This window comes from Elgaria multicarinata, chromosome 2 (genome assembly GCF_023053635.1).
Source record: "Elgaria multicarinata webbii isolate HBS135686 ecotype San Diego chromosome 2, rElgMul1.1.pri, whole genome shotgun sequence".
Lineage (NCBI taxonomy): Eukaryota > Metazoa > Chordata > Lepidosauria > Squamata > Anguidae > Elgaria > Elgaria multicarinata.
The window spans coordinates 103,519,861-103,544,649 of record NC_086172.1 but is presented as its reverse complement, the minus strand read 5'-3'; the positions used below and the strand labels follow the sequence as shown (position 1 = coordinate 103,544,649).

Genomic DNA, 24,789 nt, shown 5'->3' with positions numbered 1-24,789 from the left:
TCGTCTCCAGTCAGTTCATTACCTTCATGGATTCCACCGAAGACATGGAGCTTGGGTCTGACTCGCCTTTGCACTGTGTTTAACAGTTCCACACAGCCAACTCTTTGTAGCTCCTTTGGAACCCAGTCTCGAAAACCTAAAAGCAAAATGTAATCAATACTCTTAATTTTCTCTATTCAGGTAAGGTTTCATGTAGACTTTCAGGAAGCCATAACTCACTGAAGGTTTATGGCATTATCTGTAACCCTAACATCTCCATTAAAGCACACAATGGCTTTTAAGAAACTTTTCATTGTCACTTTGTCTCTTTTAGGCTTCTGAGTTCCCCCCACCTCCTTTGAAGGATGCCCCATCTTTCCCGATTAACATCTTTCTCCACGCAATCTGATTTATTAAACTACAGGTATATATATTCTTTTACATAACATAAGGTCCTATGACATTTATTCCCGGCAGCGGTGAATCACCCCATTCCCTCCCCTGCTCTTTCCTTAATGGTTTTTGCCAGACTGGTCAGGTAATGATGGCTTATCATGGTTATTTTTTCCACACATGGGCAGCATTAGCTTTAGCCCTTCGTCTGTGCTAAATAGTCGAAATCCCAAATAGCACAGTGTAAAACACATGAGTTGCATATAATAAATCACATGAACCTACCTGATTCTCTTCAGTCTTGAGGAATATTAATAATAATAATAATAATAATAATAATAATAATAATAATAATATGTTTCTTACTCGCCTCTCCATTTGGATCAAGGCTGGGAACAACAATAAGTATAAAATACATAAAACTGAATTAAAAACTTAGTGTACATTATTAAAACATCCTAAAAACACCCTAAAATTCCACTGGATAGGCCTGCTGGAATAGATCAGTCTTTATAGCTTTCTTAAAAGCTAAAAGACTGTTAAGTTGACGAGTCTCCTCTGGCAGGCCATTTAAACAATTCTGTGCATAGAGCATTGCCCAACACTGAAGAGAAAGGGCCAAACCCTCTTCCGGCAGAGTTCTGTGTATATCTTGCAACCTTCTATCTTGTGGCCTTTTTATTTTGAGTATCTGGAGTAGGAGAGGTGTTCTTCAATGATTATACTTCGTGAATGCAATAGGATTATCTGCTGAAGAGAATGGGGCAGCCTCACACACTGAGTCAAAGCAGTAACCATCCATGACTTTCAAAGAGGCAAAGTCTGCCAATAAAAAGTTATTCCTAAAACCTGGCCACTAAAAAAGCAGTACAGGTCAATAGTGAACGGACTCTTTAGGAAGTTGTTATTAATTGACTATTTTGAAAGGAAAAGCCACTAACTTTTATAGATAATGCAGAAAATCCATAAAAGCTGACATCAATTATTACAGAGGTCTGTGGTCTGCAATACTACATTCATAAAGATGAGAAAGGTGGAAAGATCGAAGAGGGAGATGAGCGAAGTCAACTATGAATAGAGGCTTGTGTTTTTGTTGTTTTGTGGAACAGCCATTTTAAACCATGGGGAGCCCAACAGATGACACAGTAAGCCGCGTCAGGGGCCCTTAAACTCATTGCAGGGTGTGGATGTCTGGGGTGCTTTATTAGGTACATTGTTGGGTTTTTCTCCCCGTACACAACATGCTAAGCCACTGTGGTTCCCTTCCCAACACAGAGAGCTTCGGCTATGGGGCAGTATATAAATGTAATAAATAATAATCATAATCATAATAACAACAACAACGGCTTAGCATTACATGTGAATAGGTCCACTGTCTTGTGACACCTTAAAGTTTAACAAATGTATTATTGCACAAGCTTTCGTGTCCACTTCATCAGATACAAATTTATATATAATAATAATAATACATTCATTAGTCTTTAAGGTGCTACAATACTATTTCTTGTTTTAGTAATTGTAATTAATTATATGCAACTTTGTAATTCACAATCAAAATTAAAGAAATTTACTACATCTGAAATGTCATTTCATCTTGTTATGTACCCCCCACCCCAAAGCAAGCAAAAATATAGTTACAAATCTGAACTTTCGCTGCATTTTCATACATTACTAAGACTTTATGCCAGAGTGGGAAGATCCCAGCTAAGTTTCATCTTTATGCATCATCATCCAGCCCTCAGTAAACAGAGAGATGGGGGGCAAGGAGAAAATGGAACAACTCCAAGTAATGGCACTGGCCGTGGCTGTGCACCCTCTGGGGAAGAGTAATGGCAGTACTGGAGTTGGCTGGGAAGGAGGAACACTGGCAATTGAGAGAGCATTTCGAAAGAGAGAAGTAAAGAGGCAGTGGCAATCTGTAACACAAGTGGCCTTTATATAGCTGCAGTTGGGAGCCACTTTTCCGTGACTTCATCCACAGGAAAGGCCCAGTCCTACTGGAATGAGGCTAACAGAGTAAGTTCTTCCCACCTGACCTGATCATTGCCCTGAATCACAACTTGATAACTGCATTAGAAGAACCTGCCCTGGTGCTGGGGCTTTGGGCAGCAACATGGGATGAAGCCACAGATAAACAATTCCCATGCCACTGCTGTAATGCATAAAGAGTACCAAAGTGAATGTTACAGCAGCAAGATCGGTAAGACATTTGGAGCACATGGACCTTATACAGGATACTCCTTACATATGCCCATACACAACTTTCAATGCATGGATTCAGAAACTAGAGTAAAAAAAAAGCATTTCTAAAAAAAAATGACTTGCATTTCTGCAATGCTGCATTTAAAACAGAATCTTAATCAACCTCCAGATTGTTGTTATTGCTAACCAGTGGCTGTACGAAAAGGTTTTATTAGGAAGTATTTAGTGAGTTCAGTTATTTGGAGCAAGGTGTCACCAGTATGCTGATGACACCCAGCTGTATTTCTCTGTGACATCTGAATCTGGAGAGGCTGTGCACGTTCTGAACCAGTGATTGGATACAGTTATGACTTGGATAAGAGCCAACAAACTGAAGCTCAATCCCGGTAAGAGAGAGACCCTGTGGACTGGTGGTTCCCAGGTCTGGGAATGTACCTTTTCACACAGGCTTTCCCTGAACTGTAAATTATCTGATTTTATATTGCATTCTTAAATTTTTAACCTTTTAAATTTATTGTATACTTATCGTATGTTATGGTTTTAATTGTGCACTGCCCAGAGAGCCTTGGCTATTGGGCAGTATAAAAATGTAATAAATAAATAAATGAGGTACAACTGCACATGGTCGAATGGAAAGGTGACAACCCCACCGCCCTGCACCTCATACCCTTGATTAGATATGTTGCACTGAATGCCTTTAATTTCTGAGCGAAAATGCACAGCGACGACGGTCTTAAATTGAAAATATCTGAACATCATTGCTTTTGTGCCACTTACCAAGAGGAGGTCCGTGAGTCATTAATATATCAATGCCTTCAGGAATAAGGTTCCACTTGTCCAACAAAGACTGACCTCTGGGTAGGTTAAAGCCCCATCCATTAAACCACGGTGTCCTTTGAAGGAAAGAAGATACATTGTGTCACTATCAAAGAAAGGTATGTTTCTGCTTCTCAAATTTGTGAAGCAATGCAAACTCTCTGTAGGTTGTGCTTCTTCATGATTACATACAGACAAAAGAGCAGAGAAACAATTATATTGAAATGGGTATCAGCCACTGTCATACTGATCCTACCCAATTGGCCACAGTCTCCAAAAGAAAGAAAGATGGAATGTTGAACCACATTTTTGCCACAGAGAAGAGATTTAATGCTGAAAAGCTATAATTTTCTATATTAATTATACAAATGATGGTTACAGGATTGATTCTTATGAATAATTACTTCCCCATAGGGCACTAGTGGTTGCCAAAGGTTATTCTTCAAACAATGATGCTTAGCTGGGGGGGGGGGGGAGGATGTTCTGAAGTGCTTGCTCATATGGCAATGGATATTTATATTCAAGATCTCGGTTTTGTTATATTATAGCTATGAGAGACACTGGAAGATGTTTGAAAAATAGATGCAGAATACCTATATGCTCCCACAGCTCTGAGATGCTCCAGTGGTAGAGAAGACAATTCTGCTGGCAACCTGTGTTTATCTCACAAACCTTTTTGTGTGACAGAAGAGATGAAAGCCTTCTTTATTGTAATGCCTTCTCCCAGGGCAATGTATGAACCAACTTAAGCTCCTGCTAACTTCATTCCCTTGCATTAACTAGCTGTCCAACATAACAAGTGAAGCTGACAAAATACTAGACCACCCTTGTATTGAACAACTTGCCTTAGACAACCAGGAACTCCATACAGGTGAGTAAGTGGACCGGCAAAAGGCAAACAGATCACTTCATCCCCTCTCCACCAGCCCGCTTGATTTCCAAGCTAGCCATAGACAAGGGCCCTTTCTACACCTAAGGATTATCCCAGGAAAATGGAAGGATTGTCGGTGCCTGCTCCCGGGATCCCCTGTGTGTCATTTGGCACAGGGACGATCCCGGGACGATCCTGGGGTAAATGGCTGGTGTAGACATGCCCAAGGACAAGTATCTTACCCTGTTGACCATCAGAAACACACAGAGGGCTGGTGAAGGAGGGACAAATGACAGCTTGGTAAATAGCAAAGGAACATAGGAAGTTGCCTTATATTGAGTCAGAACTTCGTTCCATCGGGCCCAATACTGTTGACAATGACTGACAGCAGCTCTCGTTTCAGGCAGGTTTCTTTCCTAGTCCTACCTGGAGAAGCCATGGATTGAACATGGCTGCATGAAAAGTAGGTGCTCTGCCATACTGAGCCACAGCCCCTCCCCTTAAAAAAAATTAGTAGCCTGTATTTCTATGCTATCTGTGGAAGGGAGGCTTCTTCTCCTCTGTGCAGAGCATAGAAATGCAAGCTACTATCTGCTTAAAGAGCTAGTAAAAATTGTTGCAGGCTAATCACTTGTGGGCTAATTGGCAAGGCTGCACTGGACCTGCTGTCAGTTCTTTCCACCTCTTCAGTTCTCTGCATTTTTATACAGTCTACATGCCCATGTTTTACAAACTCACTGGGAAATCAGGCTGCCTGATCGCTGCATTGGCTTTAAGATGTAAAATAATAATCCAACTACTTTTTCACCTAATTTAAAATTATTCCCAAATAATTTTATTATAGCACAGACACAACACAAAATACATCTATTTCTTTTCATCAGTGGAAGTCCACCTTGGATGGTGGGTGGGGTGGGGGAAGGAGCAGACAAATAAGACTGTAGTTACAGCAAAATATTCAGGTAGTTACATAGTCCCATTAGAAAAACGTCCAAGAGTAACAGTAGGGTTATAGAAGTCTTTTTTACATGATGGGGAAGGGGACATAATCTGCCACCTGTTTTCTTTCCAGACTAACAATTGTCATCAGCCCAGCTTTTGGTGAAGCAGCAATCATGGCTTGGTTCAGGTTTAACTCGGGCTTCCAACTCTGGGTTGTCTCTCCCCAGCGAGCCAGAGTTCTTGGTTTGCACACAACACTTGCAATGGAAGCAACTGGGCAGCGTGGTCTCTCGCTCACTACAACCCAGGGTTTTAAAACAAAACTGGGTCAAGAACATAAAAAGAGCCATGTTGGATCAGACCAAAGGGCCATCTAGTCCAGCATTCTGTTCACACAGTGGCCAACTAGTTGCCTGTGGAAAACCCACAAGCATAAAATTCCTGGATGTTGTGACACCTGAACCGGCCACTGTTACAAACCTTGATTTACTATGCAACTGGTTAACCTGCTTCTGGGTTCTCTTGAGTTGTGCTTTGAACTTTAGAGAGCCCCTTACCCAAGGGCTCAAAAGCATCTTCTCTTGTGGCCGACCACATGCACATGAATTGTAGCAAATAGCTTTCCATGTTTAGCTGTGACCTAGAGACAACCAACTTGTAAGAAAGCTTGCAAACCTCTTCATCAGTGCAACATCTGCTAGTACAAAGCATTAAAGCATCCTCTGCAATACATTAAACAATCTCACAAGCAGTTAATAAATACTGCATATGAAAATATCCGAGAGCACCCCAGAGATTAAACTATGCCCATTTGGGGTTGCTGTTAATGATTGTGTATCTTCACTAATTAAAGACATTTGCCTTATGCCATCTTCATGTTTTTCAAGCAAAAAGAGGCTTGTTAGAAAGCTAGCACGAGATCCTTCCCCTCCCTAAACAAAGGCAATAAAACCGAGTTTCTGGATCAGATTTAGATTTCAATGAGAACACCTTTTAGGTCATCCTGTTCTTCACAATCATGCACAATAACTATGGTGTACAGACACATTAGCAAGTGTTTTCTTCCCAAGCAAAAATATGTAGAGTAACAAGTATTGTTGACTGCTAATGAGGTTGAATTTATGATAACCTCCATTGCACTTTCCCATTTGGAATTCACCATACTTTCTCACATAATATTGTTAAGCATGTGTTCTAATCTGTGTAAAATAGGAGAGAATGTGGAAAAATCAGAGGATGGTCTGCAGCAAGGAACTGAGGGTTTCCCCCTTAGAAGAGCCACTGACTAAGGCCATGGCTAGACCAGGCCTATATCCCAGGATTGTCCTGGGATTATCCGTGTACATCCATATGACACACAGGGGAACTTGGGAGCAGGCAGGGACAACCCCTCCATTTGCCTGGGATAATCCTTAGGTCTAGCTAAGGCCTAAGTCTCTACTGAGTGTCAGGAAGAGAAGCTGTGTATTGATTTTGTCATAGGATATGAATATTGATTGTGTAGACCAGTCTTGTCCATTACAGTAAGATAGTTCAGATGTAGCACCAATCCATCGTTTGTCATGTTGTTGGAACCAATACCATCCAATAAATCATGGTTCGCCAGCAAAACCAGGATCTGAAAACAATAAGCTTTGAAAGTTTATTCGCAAACTGTCGTTACTTGTAACGACATCTGAACTGGCAAACTATTGTTTGTAACATCTGAACTGACAAACTATGGTTTGGGACACTTTTGGAGGATGCTGTCTGGGCTAGTACTTGGAGAATCTCAGGAAAGGTAGGGCAAGAGGAATGCTACACAAACCAGAGGGCTTCCCATCTCCTCTCTGCATGTGAGTGCCTGCTTTCAAGAAAGGTTCCAACTGCACCTGAGGCCAAGACCAGAAGGGGTAGGACCCAGCTCAAGCCTCCATTTCAAGACATGGTCAACAGGCCAGGGTTATATCCTCACACATGTATATTCCCAAACTCCCATCCTAATAAGAAACACAGTTCTATATGCTTGTTAAAAGCAGGATTGAGTTTACTGCTAAATTCTGTTTTTAGTGGTTATGGTATTTTTGTTTAAAGAATACAGTGCCACAAGGTACTATGTAATAAAAGGACTGCAAAATCCCCTGACATACCTATCGTAGAAGTACAACTCTGGGGGCAATAACATTGTTGCTATTGTTAAACAGAGTCAGAAGTTCTAGGTGATCTACTGTAACTCATTCAGAGATCTTTTTGAAGATCTTCTCCCCATCCCTAATGTAGACTAAGGCCACAGCTAGACGAGAAAGCGGTACAGCGACGATCTCACAATTTTATTATCACGAAATCGTCGCCCTGGTCTACATGCGGCGTGCAACACTGTGGCCACCATTTTTTTTAAAATGAGAAGGAGTGCACAAGTGCTTGTGCGCAAACCGGTGAATTTTAAAAAAGAAAACCCCTTACCCTCCCCCTGCCCCACCCCAATTTATTTATTTATTTTAAAAAAACAAGCCTTGCCCTCCCCGGTTACTCGCAAGGAGCCGGGACAACCGCAAAGCCCGCACATATGTTCCATGGTCTCGGGATCATCCTGAGACTGCAGAAAAAGCGCAACGGAAGGGTAGGGCGATATCGCAGGGAAAGGAGTGATCATCCTTCCCTGCTCCTAGGATACCCTGTGCATCATGTGGGTGCACAGAGAGGATCCCGGGGCGATACACGGGATATCGTCCCATCTAGCTATGCCCAAAGGATGCAATCCTATGCATGTTGAGGCAGAAAAAAGTCCTACAACTTCAAGCATGCTGGGAGTTGTAGGACCCTTTTCTGTCTAAACATGCGTAGGATTGCACCTAAAAAGCTTACCTGCCCAACTCCCTTCTGTCCCAAGAAATGTGTCAAAAAAAATTGTTCAGAAGTGCCTTTGGCTGCTTAGCAGCAGCTGCTGCTGTTTGTTTTTGTTTTCTGCTGGTTGGATTTGCATAGGGTTATTTCTTTACAGATGTTCTAAATGTTCATTGATTTTATTGCATTTTGCAGGGAGATATTTTTAAGCCACCTTGAGGGGTATTTGCCTACTAACTTCCCTCTAATTAGGAAAGTACTCCTATCACTTGATAACAAAACAGCTACCATGAACTAAATGCTGTGAAGAACTAAAATGAAGCTCAGTTTACTCTGCTCCTCACATACAGACGCTAACCTGTTCTACACCATGTTTAACCTAGTGATTAGCCTAATGATTAATCCAACTCAGGAGCTAACATAAATAGCTATAGTGGCAGGAACTAGCAACACTCGAGACTAGATCTAGACATGAAGGACTGCCATTTGGCCCACCAGTTGTTAATCATAAATTCTTCACTCTTCAGCTTGTTTTGGCACATTGTCCCATTTTGCTTACCTACTAAACTCACTTTTTCACCTCCTCTTCTACAATGCTTCTAATGTCTCATATGAAGCAGCTTTATATGGAGTCAGAGCATTGGCCATCTAACCCAGGGCCTTGCTAGACCTACCTGATAATCCGGTGGGGAGTAGGGGCGAGGCCGTGCTGCAGCTAGCGCGGGCCGTCGCCCCTAGCTAGATGTAACACGCGACGGGGTAAGGGAAAGCCCCGTCGCGTCAGCCATTTTTTAAAAAATTAAAGGGGCCATGTGCGCAGGAGCCCACCAACGAAAAGGTAAGTTTTTTTAAAAAAAATAAAGGGTTCCCCGCTCCCCCCCACAATGTCTGATGCTCCCTGCCCACTCACCCGTCCGCCCCCGCTCACCATGTCTGCCCCCCCGCTCACTCGCCTGCCCGTCCCCCACTTGCTCACCCATCCACTCCCCGCTCGCCATGTTCGCCCCCTGCTTACTTGCCCACCTGTCCCCCTCTCATTCGCCCGTCCGCCCCCCGCTCACCATGTCCGATGCCCCCTCCGCCCCCCCGCTGCGATCTCCCCACCCTGGCCCCGTTCTTCTTCCCCCCATCTCTCCTGCCGGGTCCGCTCTTTCCCCCCTGGCCCCCATCTCCCCCCGTGATTTTACACACACCCCGGCCCGATGGGTCGATGGCGAGTAAGCGAGCAGCTGGGGAAAGCCACAGAACCAGCTCAGCCTGGGGCTGCAGGAAAACCAGACCACAAGTGGATCCGGTTATCCCGGGTCAAGGGAGGGTTTAGCCCGGCCTGACCTCGGGATCTCTTGTGCGTCATCTTCACGCACAGCAGGGAGCCCAGGCCTCACACCGGGCTAAACCCTCATCACAACCCACAACAGCTGAAGTCTTGTCTATTCTGACTTGTAACAGCTCTTCACATCCTCCTGTCTTTCTCAGCTTCGCTACCAGGAATCCTTTACCGGAGGTGCTGGGGACTGAAGACAGGTGCTCTACCACTAAGCTATGGCTCTTCTCCTCTCAAAGCCTACTGCACCTCAATGATCCAGCTGGTTGGTAGATTATGTGTTTGGGAGCTTTCTTACTGCTCCCAGGCTATCCAGAGGCAGTGAAGAGAGCAGGTAGGTAATTCCTAAACTACAAGGCTCCTTATTGCTTCCTGCTCAGAAATTGTTTGTTCCATGAAGGAGATGGGAAATTGTGTGCAGGCTCATAGATGTATAAACCACATGATATCATAAGATCACCACCATCACCCCACACACAAGGAAGGAAGAAGCACTGCTCTGTACAAATGTGACCTAGAAGGTGCTCCAGCTAAATTAATTCTTACCCATTAAATCATACAGCAGGAAGGGACCTCAAAGGTTATCTTGTCCAATCCCTTGCCAATGCAGGAAATTTCCCACTACAGTATCCTTGGTGGCTTAAAAACCTCTAATGAAAGAGAGTCTACCACCTCCCAAGGTTTGTCCTGTCAAGAAGTTTCAAGGTTTGTCCTGTCAAGGTTTGTCTTGTCAAGAAGCTTTCTCCGCTGTGGCACCCCGGTTGTGGAATGAGCTCCCCAGAGAAGTCCGCCTGGCGCCTACACTGTACTCCTTTCGTCGCCAGCTGAAGATCTTTTTATTCTCTCAGTATTTTAACACTTAATTTTAACTTAAATTTAATTTACTGTTTTAATTCTGTATTTTAATTTTATATCAATTTTGATGCGTGGTTTTTATCCTGGTTGTGCTTTTTATACTGTATTCTGTATTTGTGTTTTTAACCTGTTGGTTGTTTTATTATGGTTTTAATTTTTGTGAACCGCCCAGAGAGCTTCGGCTATTGGGCGGTATAAGAATATAATAAATAAATAAATAATGTTCAGTAAAAATCCCTTTCTTTTAATTTAAACCTGTTCATTCAGGTACCATCTTCTGGAGCAAAAAGAAGACACAGTTTGCTCTATCAGCTATGTGACAGCCCTTCAAATATTTGAAGAGTCCTATCATATCACTTCTTAATTGTTTCTTGTCTAGACTAAACATCCTCAACTCCTTCAATCTTTCCTCAGCCCCCTTACCAGCTTTGTTGCCCTCCTCCTTCCCTCTCCTGCTGGAACCAACACAGCAGCAGGTTTCAGTAGTAATGTATACACATATATACTACAAACTGTTCTGTTACTTTGGAAGTGTAGATGTTTCTGAGATGTCAAATTGAGTGGGATCCACATTTGGAGCAGTGTTGCGTGTTCTGCATCTTAACAGCTACCACATCTCAAAGGTAACATGAAATTTAAACCAGTAGTCCGTAGCTTATTAAAGAATGTTGTGACCACATCACAAAGCTAGCATAAAAATTAGCCCACTCACAATGTTGTATTTGGGTTTTGAAGCTCTAGTTACATTCACAAGTTTATGTGGCTGTAGAAACCTGTTGTTAGGGTTTTTTGTAACATATATTCCAATTTAAAAAACAAAAAACAAAACCATGAATGTTGTATATACAAGCCTGTATAGAGAACCTCTGTTCTCCCTTAATACAATGAACAAATAGCTTGGGGACAATTTTTTTGAACAATATTCTTTCCATAGCCCATATGTACCTCGGATCCATCTCAAAAGGAACACTCTCAAGTAATAACAGTAATGAAAGCCTTTTTTATTTTCATCAGCACTCAAAGTAAAACGCACAAACACCCTTGATTACTAGGGAGGGAGATCATTCCATTTGCAGAACAAAAATTACAGGACAGGGCATTAAATATGCATTCTCAGGATTGTTCAATTATAGGACTGCCCTGTAAATATGGCCTGAGAGTATCTATTTCAGTTTTACATTTGGGATGTAATAACAGAGAATGTCCTGAACTGAATGAACTGAAAAGGGAACAGGTGACCTTTTTGCAAAATAAAGAAGAGCCTTTCAATAAAACACAGAGCGCACAAATATTAGCATGCATCTGTGCCCTTTCTCCATTTAATGAAGTGACTAGAAAAAACATGTTGGTAAGACAGAAAACTATTGTAAAGGCTGAGCCGATAAACACAAGCATGGGTGAAAGCATAAGATGTATTAAACAAGAACCTTTAATTAAAAAACAAAACGAAAATCCTTTCTGTATGCATGTTTTATTTTCTTGAGACCCACGTATAATGTTAAGGTTTAACAACAAAGCCCTCTTCTCTTGTGACTATTCGGTTGTTAGTAATTTATAAGGACACAGAGGCGGGCACCTAATCAAAACTGTGGTGTTGAGACCTATAAAGATGAAAACAAACTCATTTTTCAAGGTAGTTGTGATAGAGACCTTTAGGTTATTCAGGGCCCACATATTACTAGCAGAGCAGATGTGTTGCATGAATCAAGGCACAGGTTCAGTCCCTCATATCTCCAAGGCTATGAGTGGGCACTGGATCAGTCCCAGGAGAGCCACAGTCAGAGAATATACCGTATTTCTTTGATTGTAAGACACCATCGATTGTACAACGCACACTAATTTCAGTATCACCAACAGAAAAAAAGCTTTGATTCTAAGAAAAAATAAATATCTTTTACGAGTAGAATTGGCTAGCTGCTGGGATGCTTGGTGGCTCGGCGTTTCAGCTGCGGCGTCAGAGGGAGGAGAGGGTCACCAGTGCATGGTGCATGTGGTGGTGGCAATGCCTGGGCACGCCCCCGCCATCTGGAACCTGGCGTAGCCCTTCCTCCCCCCCCTGCCACACCGGAGCCGCCCCGAAGGATCCTGCACGTGCCCAGCGTTTGGCCTGGGTCGCTGTGCGTGGGTGTGAGCGGCATGTGCAGGGCCGTGTTTGGGACGCTCCCTGCCAGCGTGAGGCACCGGGCGCAGTGCAGGCGCCCACACCATGAGCAGGGAGAGGCGCGGCTTCACCGTTAGCTGCCCAGCAACACTTCAAGCAACGCTTGGGGAGCAATGTGAGAGGTTTGAGAGGGCCGGTTGGGGCCTGTAGCCAGAACAAATGGAACAACCCCCGAAAACAAACCCTTCTGTGAGTGTGTGTCTGCTTAGGAACTGAAGGTGGTGGTGGGGGAAACCTGCGATTCTAAGACGCACCCCATTTTTAGAGATGTTTATATGGGAAAAAGTGTGTCTTAGAATCAAAGAAATACAGTAGCAGTTGCTTTAGGATGATTGCAGGCATGAAAGAAGCCATTGTGGCTTCTTCTCTCGCCCTCGCAATTTGCATAATTACCCTGCAATGTAGTGCAGGTTGCTATGTCATCCAAACCCAGCACGGTGCACGACAGGGATGGCTTATATCCATGCCACAACCCTTACCAGAAGCCATGGTGTGTGGCATGGGTAAGAAGCCACCCACACCATGCACCTCGCTGGGTTCAGACGACATGGTTATCCATGCTGCAACTCGGGGCAATCGCAGTCACATGTGCAGCACATGTGGGAGTATCAGGCTGGATGGGCCAAAAAGTCTGGTTCAGTAAAGACAGCTCCTAAATTTATTTTCTAAGATCAGCTACTATTGTTCTTTATTTCTTATTTCAAGGGAACCAATGATAGACATTTATATTTATTTACCAAGCACATCTGTATCTCACACTTCCCCTGTGGAATAAAAGGCAGCACGTATGGGGCTATTGGATTTTATCATCAGAAGGATAAAATGGAATAACTTCTTGTTAAGTAGTCTGGCTAAGATGCACTGAATGGCCCCAAATCATCTATGGCTGAAAGGGCTAATGGTTAAGAGATAATAGGTACATATCTCATTGAACTGTGCCAATAAAGCAATCACATCTACTTCATCACATGTGAGAGGAAATGGTTGAAAAGCATGGATATGTAGTTTTTGTGTGTTTGTTTTTATACTTTTGTAAAAATCACTTTGGGATGTGTTTACACTGAGAAGTGGTACAGAAGTTTTGCTAATGAATGAATTCAACTTTCTGCCATATGTTTCTTACAGGACTAAAGCAAGCAGAATATCATCATCAATTTTTAAAGTAATATTTAGTTTTTATGATAAAAGGGGGAAGCTCCGAGAGTACCATCTATGTGTGCCAACATTTGGTGTCCCCACCCACAATGGGAGTGTATCACAGGGAGTGGTTATGGGAAGCATTAGTCTTCATTAAAAAAAAAAAAAAAGAGTAACGGCGGGGGCGGGGCATGACAGAGATGTACAAAATGATGCATGGTGTGGAGGAAGTGAATAGGGAGACATTTTCCTCCTGCTCTCATAATCCTAGAACCCCAGGTGATCCCATGAAGTGCATTGGTGGGAGATACAGGACAGATAGTTTTTCACACAGTGCATTGTTAAACTATGGAATTCACAACTACAAGATGTAGTGATGGTCACAAATTTGGATGGCTTTAAAAGGGGAGTAGATAAATTCATAGATGGTAAAGCTATCAATGGCTACTGGGTTGGGGTAGGTTGTCCTAGCATTGGGCTCAATCCACCCAACTGAAGTTGGATCTCGCTTCACCTCACAGTTTCAGGGATAGGTATGGGTTAGACTTTGTCAAGTTAGCCTTCGGGTGACTGGAATCTGTCGCACGAGGGTCATTCTCTCACACAACCTATCAGGGTCATGCATTGCAGATGCTTTGTTTGCGTGTTTGTTTCCTTGGGTACAGAGGGATTTTCAGGCTGCTAAGAATTTATATTAGCAAACAGAAGGCCGAAGAAGGGTACTTTGTACTTGGAACGGAAGGGAACAATGTTCAAGATTGTTTTGTTTTTGTTTTCATTTCCACACAAGGCCCCTGTTTCTTTCATGCAGATAATTTAGCACTGGAAAATATTGTTCTATTGTGTTTAAGCAGTTGACAACAGTCATCATTGTAAGGCTTAAGGAGCTGTTTTCAGACATTCAAGCAATGAACCTGATTGGTTATTTTGTGTGAAGTACAGATGGTGAATAGCTATAACATTGTAAAACAAGAGGATGTCCGGCTGCAATACTGTGTCTTAACTGCAGATTCCTCAGGGCACTTTGGGACCAAAGGAGCAACTTTAAAAAAAAACCACTGAAGAACTGAGGCTAAAAGCAGTTTCAAATATGACAATAATAAGAGGAGAGCAGTAAGCACAAATGTCGTGTGCATTCTGTTTCCACTTGCTCCTTCTCATTCAAAATAGAATTCCTGAAACATACTGAAAACCACGGAGAACATCTAGAATTCCATACTCTAAAAGATAGGAATGCTGCATTAAAATCCAAATTCTGCCCTTTGGATTAGGCATCTGTACACATATATATCCAACTTTCCCAACTTTGGCCAGCAAATATTTCTGCGGAGATGTGGAACGAAATGAAATGTCTTTCGAAGTTGGAGCTGAAGGTAAGCTTTGCATAATGATTTTAACTTTCCATTGCTTGACTGGAAACAAGAAACACTTCAGACCTTCTGAGGTTTCTGAGCCCCTAATTATACTGCACGCTAGTTAATGAGCTCTGGGATGTATCTGAATATTGCAAAATTATAAAAATAATTTCAAACTTGACTCTAGGGCAAATTTAAGTTCATTTAAAATTAAGAGCAAACAGAAAGAGGTGTTATTATATTTTAGGTGCTTACAGATGTGACGTTGCACAGTGCTTTTTAAATCCCTCTCGTTTCTGTCAGACACACACACACGGGGGGAGGGGAGAGAATATGATGTAATCTCTTTCAAACAATACCAAGCTAGAAGAAATAACTATAAAACAGAGCTTCATCCATTTGGGGAACTTAGACCATTCAGTCAAAGTGCAACAGAGAAGTGAAAGGCTGGGGGGATAATTGTTCCAGTTGGTAGGAACGGTAGCTTAATCCCAGGGTCAAAGGCAGTGGAATGCTTCTGATGATACTGTGAGAAGTACATGAACCCTTCTCCTTGCATAACTTCCAATAATTTGTACATGATGTAGAACTAAACCTGCTGTGTTGTTGTAGGCAACATACTGAAAATAGAATTAATAGTCATACTGAGAAAATGCTATTAGGGAAATGTAAATGTGGTTTTTCTAAACAGAAGTCATGCTTCCTCAATCTATTTGAACTGTTCTGAGGGAATCAACTGGCACTGTGGCCCGTCTAGACTTTCCAAAGGTGTGACATTGGCCTTAACTAGACCTAAGGATTATCCCAGGCAAATGGAGGGGTCGTCCCTGCCTGCTCCCGGTTTCTTCTGTGTGTCATTTGGATGTACAGGGATGATGCCAGGACAATCCCGGGATATAGGCCTGGTCTAGCCATTGCCATTGTTTCTTATAAAATGTCCCATGAGTGTTTGGAAAACAAACAAACTTATTTTGTAGTAATATTTATATATTGCAATGCAGTGCAGGGTACGTTTCTAACATTAATGAGACTACACAGATAAAGACAGAGAGACTGAATATATAACAGATAAATTGTTATCTGGAATTTAGAGGACTTTGGCAAGCTCAAGTTTGGCTAATTCATACATCCCCAGTTAAAGGCAGTGTATACAAAGACATCATCTCACATTTGCTGCTATACGAACAATAATCAACAGAGAAAAGACTGAACACACCACTTCCTATGTGGTGTATTTTACAGTTATAATGATTCAGTTATAATAGCTATAGTTCTTCTCTATAGACTATGGGGAAAAAACATTCCGGCAATCTCAGTAGAAAAATCCATCAGCAAGATGTTTAATCTTCTACTGCAAAAGTGGGTGGGAGAAAAAGACCTAAAGGAAGGGGGGGAAGCTTTTTGTGAAAAATGACTTCAAAACAGTATGAATAGTAAGTGCCCTGGGGCAAATCCATTAATGATTAAAATAAATGTACAATTTAAAATTTAAATGTAACTGTCAAAGTATTTTGTTTTAATTATGTCTGTTAGGAATGTATTTCCCTCTTACTACACGTTCTAAAAATAGCTACATTCTTGTGCAAAAAAGTCTATAAAAATGCACTCTCAATGTCAGTTGATTGTGGGTGTTGGAATGACAACAATATGTATTTAACTCAGTGGCTGGGTTCTGATGCTACAGAAAACAATGGCTTCCTTATTTGAGACTGTGGTGAACCTCAGCCTAACTCGCTCCCCCCACTCATCTTCTTCACTTTCACAAGCCACAGAAGGAAATAAAGTATTTCCAGTTTTTATTTTAAATCAACCACAGTTTCCAGTGACATCCAAGCTTGGGGAGCCATATTTGATTAATCATGGTTAGTTGAGAACAAGCCAGGTTCAAAATCGTAATTTCAAATCCTGGCTTGTTCTCAAATCACTGTTTAAACAAATCATATTTCCCCAAGCATGGATGACATGGGGAATTATGGTTAGTTTAACATTGGAAGCAAAAGACTGTGTTCTCCTTTGGCATGAGAAAATGTAGAAGAAAGAAGAGAATGGATGGTCTCAAAGCTCGCCATAACTTAACATAGCAGAAAATCATGGTTTCCTCTTACATCTATACCCCGCCCATTTTGCAGGCACATTTTCAAACTTTATCAAGTTTTTAAACAACAAAACAAAACCCAACTGCTGGGTTTTTATAATGTATACTCATTGCCTTGAGTATATTTTTAGGTGGAAAGGCTATTGATAAGCTTTATAAATAAAAAATAATGTTGTGATATAATAATATTTTGGTGGACTATGCAATTTTTATATCATCATGCAATGTTGCATATACATGTGTGTGTGCATGCCAATAGACCTACAAAGCTGTTAGTCTAAAAAAGAAACAGCAGGCTTCATGTGAATCTAATATTGTCCACTGTGTATTTGTTTTGTAAATAGAAATAATTTGAATCATGCTTTATAATTTACATGTGGATACAGTATCATTATGAGGTGCAGAGGCTCACATTATTGTGGATGTACTCTTTCTCCCCACTAAGCCAAAGCACTGTATATATACTACACATAAGCATTTTCAGCTAATTTACTGGACTCAGGCTATATATGGGGATCAAAGAGAGCAATGCAGCTACTCCATCAACAGAACCAGAGAAAAGCTAATTAGCAGGAGGGGCTAGGCAATAATGTGTAAGATTAAAAGAAACAATTGTGGAGTTTGGAAAGAACAGTTCTGGGGCTATACATGTAGAAGCACTGAGTTAAGAGGAGGGTTTGTCTTGTAATTTGAAAAAGATCAGAGTAAATGTGGGTCATTCATTTCTTTTCGCTTCGAAATTGTTAAATAAAGAGGTCAGCTCACATGAGGGTTGGTTTATACAAAATCTAATTTTAAGCCCACCTCTCTTTGTTCTGTTGCCTGAAAGATGACCCCTTTAACCTCACAGTTTCTAGAAAATCCTGAGATCCACATATTTGATTTTAAAAACCCAGTTTGACAGAAATGTTAAGACTGAACTTGAGTGGAATCATGAAGTATAGTTATTAAGAACCACTGTATTATGATTCTATGGGTGGCTCCATGACCCCTAATTTCCAAGAATGGATAGAACTTTCTGGTAACACGGAAGCCGAGGCTATGTTGTGTCTTACTGCCTACAACGTAGCTGTAAGACTTACTCCAATGTAAACGTGCAATCCAATCCTAAGCATGTCTCCTCAGAAGTAGGTCATGGTCATCGATCCTTACCTCCTTTTGCAACCATGCACAGTGGTCCTAAAATTTCTTTACTTGGAAGGAAGTCTGCTGCCTTTAACGGGAACTTTTCTCAGATCATTGCGCTCTAAGTAGCGTGCCTGAAGTTAGAGACACTGAATACATTGGTTGCAATGAACTGCACACTTGTGCCCTCATCCTTATTTTACTTAAAATTAACCCACTAAATTAAAGGGGACTGGCGTCTAAAGAAGTGTGCTTAAGATTGTAGATTTGCCATCTAATCCTGTAAGACATAAACCCAATGCAACAACCTTCTTCACACAACTGTGTCTGCTGCAGCTAGACCAGTTTCTTTATAAGTCCTGGAGCAATAACATAAGAACTCTTCTGGAACAGACCAAAAGATCCATCAAGTCCACCATCTTGTCTTCCACAGTGGCCAGCCTCTGGGAAGCCCACAAGCAGGGTACTACAGCAATTGCCGTCTCTTGCTGTTGCACCCCAAGCAACTGATTTTCAAGGCGCCATCCTATGCACATTTAGACAGGAAAAAACCCTACAACTCCCAGCATTCTCCAGCCAGCATATTGCCCCTGAATGTGGATACTCCATATGCCTGCCATGACCAGTAGCCATTGATAAAGAGTTCTCTTCTATGATCTACTTTTAAAGTCATCTTTGCTAGTGGCCATTACCACATCTTGTGGCAGTAAATTCTAATTATTAATTATGTTATGTGAAGAAATACTTTTATGTCTCCTGAATATACTGTCAATCATTTTTTTTACTATAATGAGAGTGGGGGGAGGAGTCTATCAATGCCATACTATTAATTTTACAAATCTCTATCAAGTCTTCCTTCTGTTGGTTTTCTAAACTACAAAGCATTTAGGAACAGGCCTCTGCCCTTCATCATGTTTTCTGTGGGGAACATGCTGTAAACATGACTGACTTATGTGATTACTATTTACTTTTGGGTAAATGCATCGGATTGGACTGTAAGACTTTCATCTTAAGTTTATTTACTCACTAATAGGTATGACTGAACTCTCTCAGGAGGGCCATCAAACAAAGTAGGGCTGGTTTACCACATTTTGAAACAAGTAAGTAATACATTTTACTCTTTAAAGTGGGGGGGGGCATACTAGACCATTAAGTCCCAAGTCTAAGGGCACAATCCTATGCATGTTTAGACAGAAAAAAAGTCCTACATCTCCTAGCATAGGGGAACTGAACCCTAAATTACCTAACTGCATCACTGAGGGAAAATAACTAAAGGGGACATCCGAATTTTGGCTTCTCACATAAACTAAAACATCCAAAAGAAATAATTACTAATACTTATTTCCCAAACAGATCAATCCTTCCCCACAAAACACATTATCCACACAAGACATTTTATGAAACTGAGAGTCAAACTATATGTTAAATTAATTATGTGGTGTGGTCTAGAGTAAGTACATGCAGCCCTGATTTGGATTGGGACCACCACACACCAGGAGGGGATGATTAAAACATTGTGTTTTAATGTGACTTAAAAGGGTTAAAGGGACAATGGTTTGGGGCCTTGTATAGCAAGTTTTGAGGCTAATTTTTTACAGGTATAATCTCTTGAATATGAATGAAATATATAACAAAAAAAATTTAACATTACAGGTAGTATAATAACGAATTTACATTACTGTTTTATGGAAGAATGCATGCCCAAAGAGTTATATGCCGTATTTTTGCAATTAAAAAACAACAAAACTATTGAAAACAAATGGCCATTTTATCTGAAAATGTGAAAAAGGATTACATTTGTATTATGGGGTCATGACAGTACAAGCAAATAATATTTTTATAGAAACAGCAGCTATGCTGGATATTTGCTCTCCTTTGATAGTTGTGTTTTGTTTTGTTTTGACTTCTTGAAACATGCTATAAAGCTTTGCAGCTCACAACTCCACAGCTGTGGAGTATAGATTTTATACTCCAGGTTTCCCAGCCCCAGACAGTCTGATCTGATAAAACTCTGAAACTTACAGTAGCCCATTATATGGACAAACTATTCATTTTATATTCACCTCCTTGTCATGTCAGTGCAGAGGTCATCTAAAGAGAGGAGCTAATTAATCAAGCTGTCAGAGCCAATGAGGAGGAGCATGTTAATAGGACTTTTATTTCACCCAGGAAAGCAGCAGTCTGACAGGAACCAGAAAATATAGCCTTGGTGTTGCTGTTTATTAGCAATGCTGAGATCAGTAGTAATAGGAGCCAAGCAGCAAATGCTTGATAAAGTGCTGGGTGTCAGGAGCCAACGGGCAACCAGAAATTAGACTGACAAGAAGCAATATTGATAGCTGATACATAATCCAAGGTCCAAATATGCAGCCAGATCAAAGCATGCAGTAACAGACAACTGCTATCAAGGCAAATAGGTGGGGTGGGGGAGAACACAAGATAACTATAAATAATATTAGAATCTTATTGCTGACCATTATAAATTGTTTTTATGCTGTAGGGTTTTATTGATTATTTTATATTTTTAAATTGTTTTTTTAAAAATTATGCTACCTATGGTATTTTGATTATTTTATACTGTTTTAATTTTGTAAACCGCCTAGGGCATTCTGTATATAGGCAGGGTATAAATTATTAATAAAATAATAATAATAATAATAATAATAATAATAATAATAATAATAATAATCCCTCCCCAAATATACCTCCAGTCTTTTTTCCTCCTAGGTGACATGTTAAAATATTTAACCTTGTCAGGATGAGTGATTTGGGGTTCAATTCTCCAAAACCTGGCTCCCTAGAAGTATGTGGGGCCATAGGGGTTATAGTTCCATGGTACATCCTTTGCATGCAGAAGATCCCAGGTTGAATCCCTGGGTTCTCCAGGTAGGGCTAGGAAAGAATGCTGGGCGCAAAGGAAAAATGGAGTACTTCATTCAGCTTGCTCACTTGCCTGCATAGAATTCCTGGCCGAATATGGCAGCCAAACTAGTGCTTATAAGTCTACATTAAGCACACACAAAAATATCTCCTTATTGCAACATATTAAAGGTTCTCACATGCGCTGGGATCACAAGTCAATGTAAACCTAGTTCATCTATGATCACATCCTATTAGAATCCTCCAAAAGATCCAATTATTCCCCATCAATACATGGAAGTAGGTGACATTAGAAAGCCAGTCTGTGCCAGGAAAATGTTTGTGTGAAATCACACATGGAAGATAGGAAAAGATGTGGAATGCCTTCCCCAGGGAAATATGTTTAGCTCTTCCTTGAAGGCGTTTAGAGAGGCTCCAGAGACCGTTTTTCTTGAATAAGGCAATGATTGCTATCTGTACTTTCCACATTTTATTCTCCTTTGACATCACTATTTACAATCCCCCTATTCCTGCCACTACAACTACATCTTTATCTATATCTACATATACTTCATGCATCTGATTAAGTGGACTAAACTTAAATTACTTAGGGTACAATCCTAATAATCATTCCTCAGCCAACCATGCTGGGTGGGAAATGCTGGGAGTTGTAGGACTTTTTCCCCTGTCTAAATATGCATAGGATTGTGCCCTTAATTTACAGGTCTTTAAGGTGACAGAAGACTCTTTATTCTTTTTATACCAATCACTTTTTGGATGATTTGTGGTGCTATAACTGTTTTATCTGTTGTCGCTATTGAAATATTTTTATTTGATGCTGTTATTGCTACCTGATTCTTTTATTTTATGTGCATGATCTTATGTTCTAATATTTTGATGCTGTTGTTTTTGCATGACGCTATCATGTTTTACTGACTATAAAAAACCGCCTTGGGAGGATAAAGCATTCCCCCCTCCAAAAACCACACAAAAAAATTTAAAAATGGAAATAAATACATTTGGCAACTGTATGAGAGGATATCATGAAAGAAATACCTCAGAAAAAGGCATTTTAAGGTCCGGAAGATGAAATCAAAGACTGACATTGGTAGGAGGCCAGAAGGAAACATCAGTGTGCTTATGCTGAATTCAAAGAAGTGCAATGGAAAGTCTTTAAGAGCACACTTGTTTTGTCATCAAAATGATGGGCATGATAAATGGATTTAGCAGCAGAGTATCAGAGAGAAACAAAAGGGTCGAGGTATAGCAAAAAAAAAAAGCCAGAGGGAAGTAGATTACAGTAATCATAGTGAGAAATAACAAGACCATGAACCAAGATTTTGGCTGTAGTAAAATAGAGTAAAGGGATTCTTTAGAAATACCATGAAGGGGAAAAAATAAAGGAGGAAAGAGACAGTAAGTAACCTAGTATAACTCATGAAAGATGAGAGAGTGCAGAAAAAGAGGAGCAAGCAGAAGGTACACATTAAACAATTCAACAAGAAAGAAGACCCTGAAATCCTAAAGAATGGAAAGAAGCAAGTGATCAAGAGTATCCAAAGGAGAACTCCACTAGAGAACCTTATTACAAGAAAGGGGTGTGCCAAGGAGGAAAAACCTTAGCATATGAAAAGAGACTTTGAATGGTTGAAATATAAGTCAGTGAAGGAGGGTCTCTCTGTGGTTTATGGCTACGCTGTAAGTTATTTTATACATCCTTAAAAGTCTAATTATTATGATTTTTTTTAAAAAAAAATCTGTGTCTTCCATTTAGAGCAAATCATAAAGATTAGGATTCAAAAGCACAACAAATGAATTTCACAGCCACTGACTATGCTGACCCAGCTAAAAAAACCCACCAAGTTTGGTCCATGGAGGTCTTTCAACAGAAGAACCCCCCACATGTCTCACTCTTTGAAAAGTAGACATCAATACATCCAGGTTGTCAGCAGGTTTAAAAAGTTAACTTGATGCTGCAAATCTCCAAGCAACTAAACCTAGCAAAACTCCACTTTAGCCGAGCATATAATATTTTAATGTTTCAAAAGACATCCTGATCCACACCCCATATGCACTCAGGCTTGCATATAGGAGTCTTACGTCAGCATGCTGAGAGAGCTCTCCATAGAAGTGGAGTGAATCGGGAAGACGCCTGTGTGCAGTGGATGTCTTGTGCCCACAAGGGATCTCCACAATGGAGAATTATCTTCTTTTTAAATTAGATATGCATTTCTCATTATTTTAGCACAACTGTTCTTCTTTTTGACACCCTAGAAAAACCCTAATGATCACCCATAAGTGCAGTGGAATTAAGGTATCGTAATCTAAACCAAGTCAATAAACCAAGGCTACCAAATACACATACTTCCTTTATACTGGATACACCCATGTACATTCGTTTTGCTTGCTATATAAAGCTGGATGGCATATGCAACAGCCTAAGAAATGTCCATCTAACTAAACGGCAATCACAACAACCTCAACACACTGGGTGAAATCCAACGTAGTTACTCCATGAATAGAAGGTGCTTCTGTTCATGGAAGGAGAAATGTGTTGCAACTCTTCTTCTGTTCACAGAGTGACTACAGTGGATCATACCCACTGTTAAAACTTCAAGGGAGGAAGAAGTGCACATTAAAAAATAACAGTATAATTCAACACTAGAAATCACTAGCGTTTTGTAAAAAACTATTTTGGAGTTTTGGCAACATTTATTTAAAACATTTATATCCCACCATATATCAATAAGATCTCAGGGCAGCGTACAGATAAAAGCATACAGTATAAAAACAGTAAATATACACAGCTAAAAACAAATTAAACCATAAACCAAGTTAAGACAATATACAATTTAAAAGCAGTAAAACTATTAAAACAGTTAAAACAATGTTAAAATATCCATAGTTAAGCCAGAGGTCTTGGACTTCAATAGCACTATTGATCAAGTTCTAAAACGGAATGAATATGTTTATGGAGGATATGTTGTGATTTTGGTTTTGATGTTTAAGAACTCTCAAAAGAAGTAAACAAAGGGTTTTTTCTTCTAACTTCCCCCTAATTTTCCTGGACATTGGCACCCCAAGATGTTTACATGTATCAGAAAATAATCTTGACATCAGTAGACTGGGAGGTGTGATTAACTGCCATATTTGGGTTTGGGGAAGTCAAGCTGGCTAGACCTAGGTTTTTGTTTGCCTCGCTCTCCAACATTTGGTTTGGTTTGCTTCCATGAACCATCTCCAGTCTAGATTCTAGAGCTATTTGCTCTTCACTCCTGTTTCTGGAGTGTACTTGCTTTCTACTTGTGTCATAAATCCTCTTCAGTTGTTATTACTTCAGTTTGTGAGGGGGGAGAGAGAGAGAAAACACAGACATGTGTAAGCTGTTCCCATGCACTGAAATCCTGAGCAATAACGTTTTCAGTTCATGGGGGGGAGACTACACACATTTGGCAGGCTTCACCTCCACAGAGATGCCCCAATGGGTGGAAAATATGGTGGAGGTGGCAGCAGGAGAGGCAACCTGGGGACAGGATCAGCATGTGCTGCCCTGCACTTTTTCTTTCTCTGCATGCAATGCTCATCAGGATGGAGATTAATCCTCTGGACTAATAAGAACTGAATAGGGCTACATTGTTGTCTGGATTGTGTAGGGTTGGGGAGAAGGGGCTGGTGAATAAATGGATTGGCCTACACAAAGTAATTTTTATTCCCTCCCATTTTTATGATTCCATAGAAGCAAGGAAATGTGGCCTTGAGTTCTTTAAACCTTTTCCCATAAAGCAGCTTTTCAAAAGTCTTCTGAACTCCTCTCAAACACAGAGCATAAAAAATCAAGCTGCTGTGCCACTT

At 40.7% G+C, this 24,789-nt stretch overlaps 1 protein-coding gene across 4 annotated transcripts in view; it reads right to left on the bottom strand.

The window, feature by feature from the left end:
• The window catches only part of MPPED2 (metallophosphoesterase domain containing 2), a 147,816-nt gene that overhangs the window by 6,503 nt on the left and 116,524 nt on the right, over positions 1-24,789 (bottom strand). For all 4 annotated transcript variants that reach the window (XM_063118782.1, XM_063118785.1, XM_063118784.1 and 1 more), the window contains 2 exons: positions 3,352-3,467; positions 23-136 (listed from right to left, as the gene is read on the bottom strand). In XM_063118782.1, the coding sequence (XP_062974852.1) occupies positions 23-136; positions 3,352-3,467 (230 nt within the window). The remainder of the gene's footprint in view (positions 1-22; positions 137-3,351; positions 3,468-24,789) is intronic.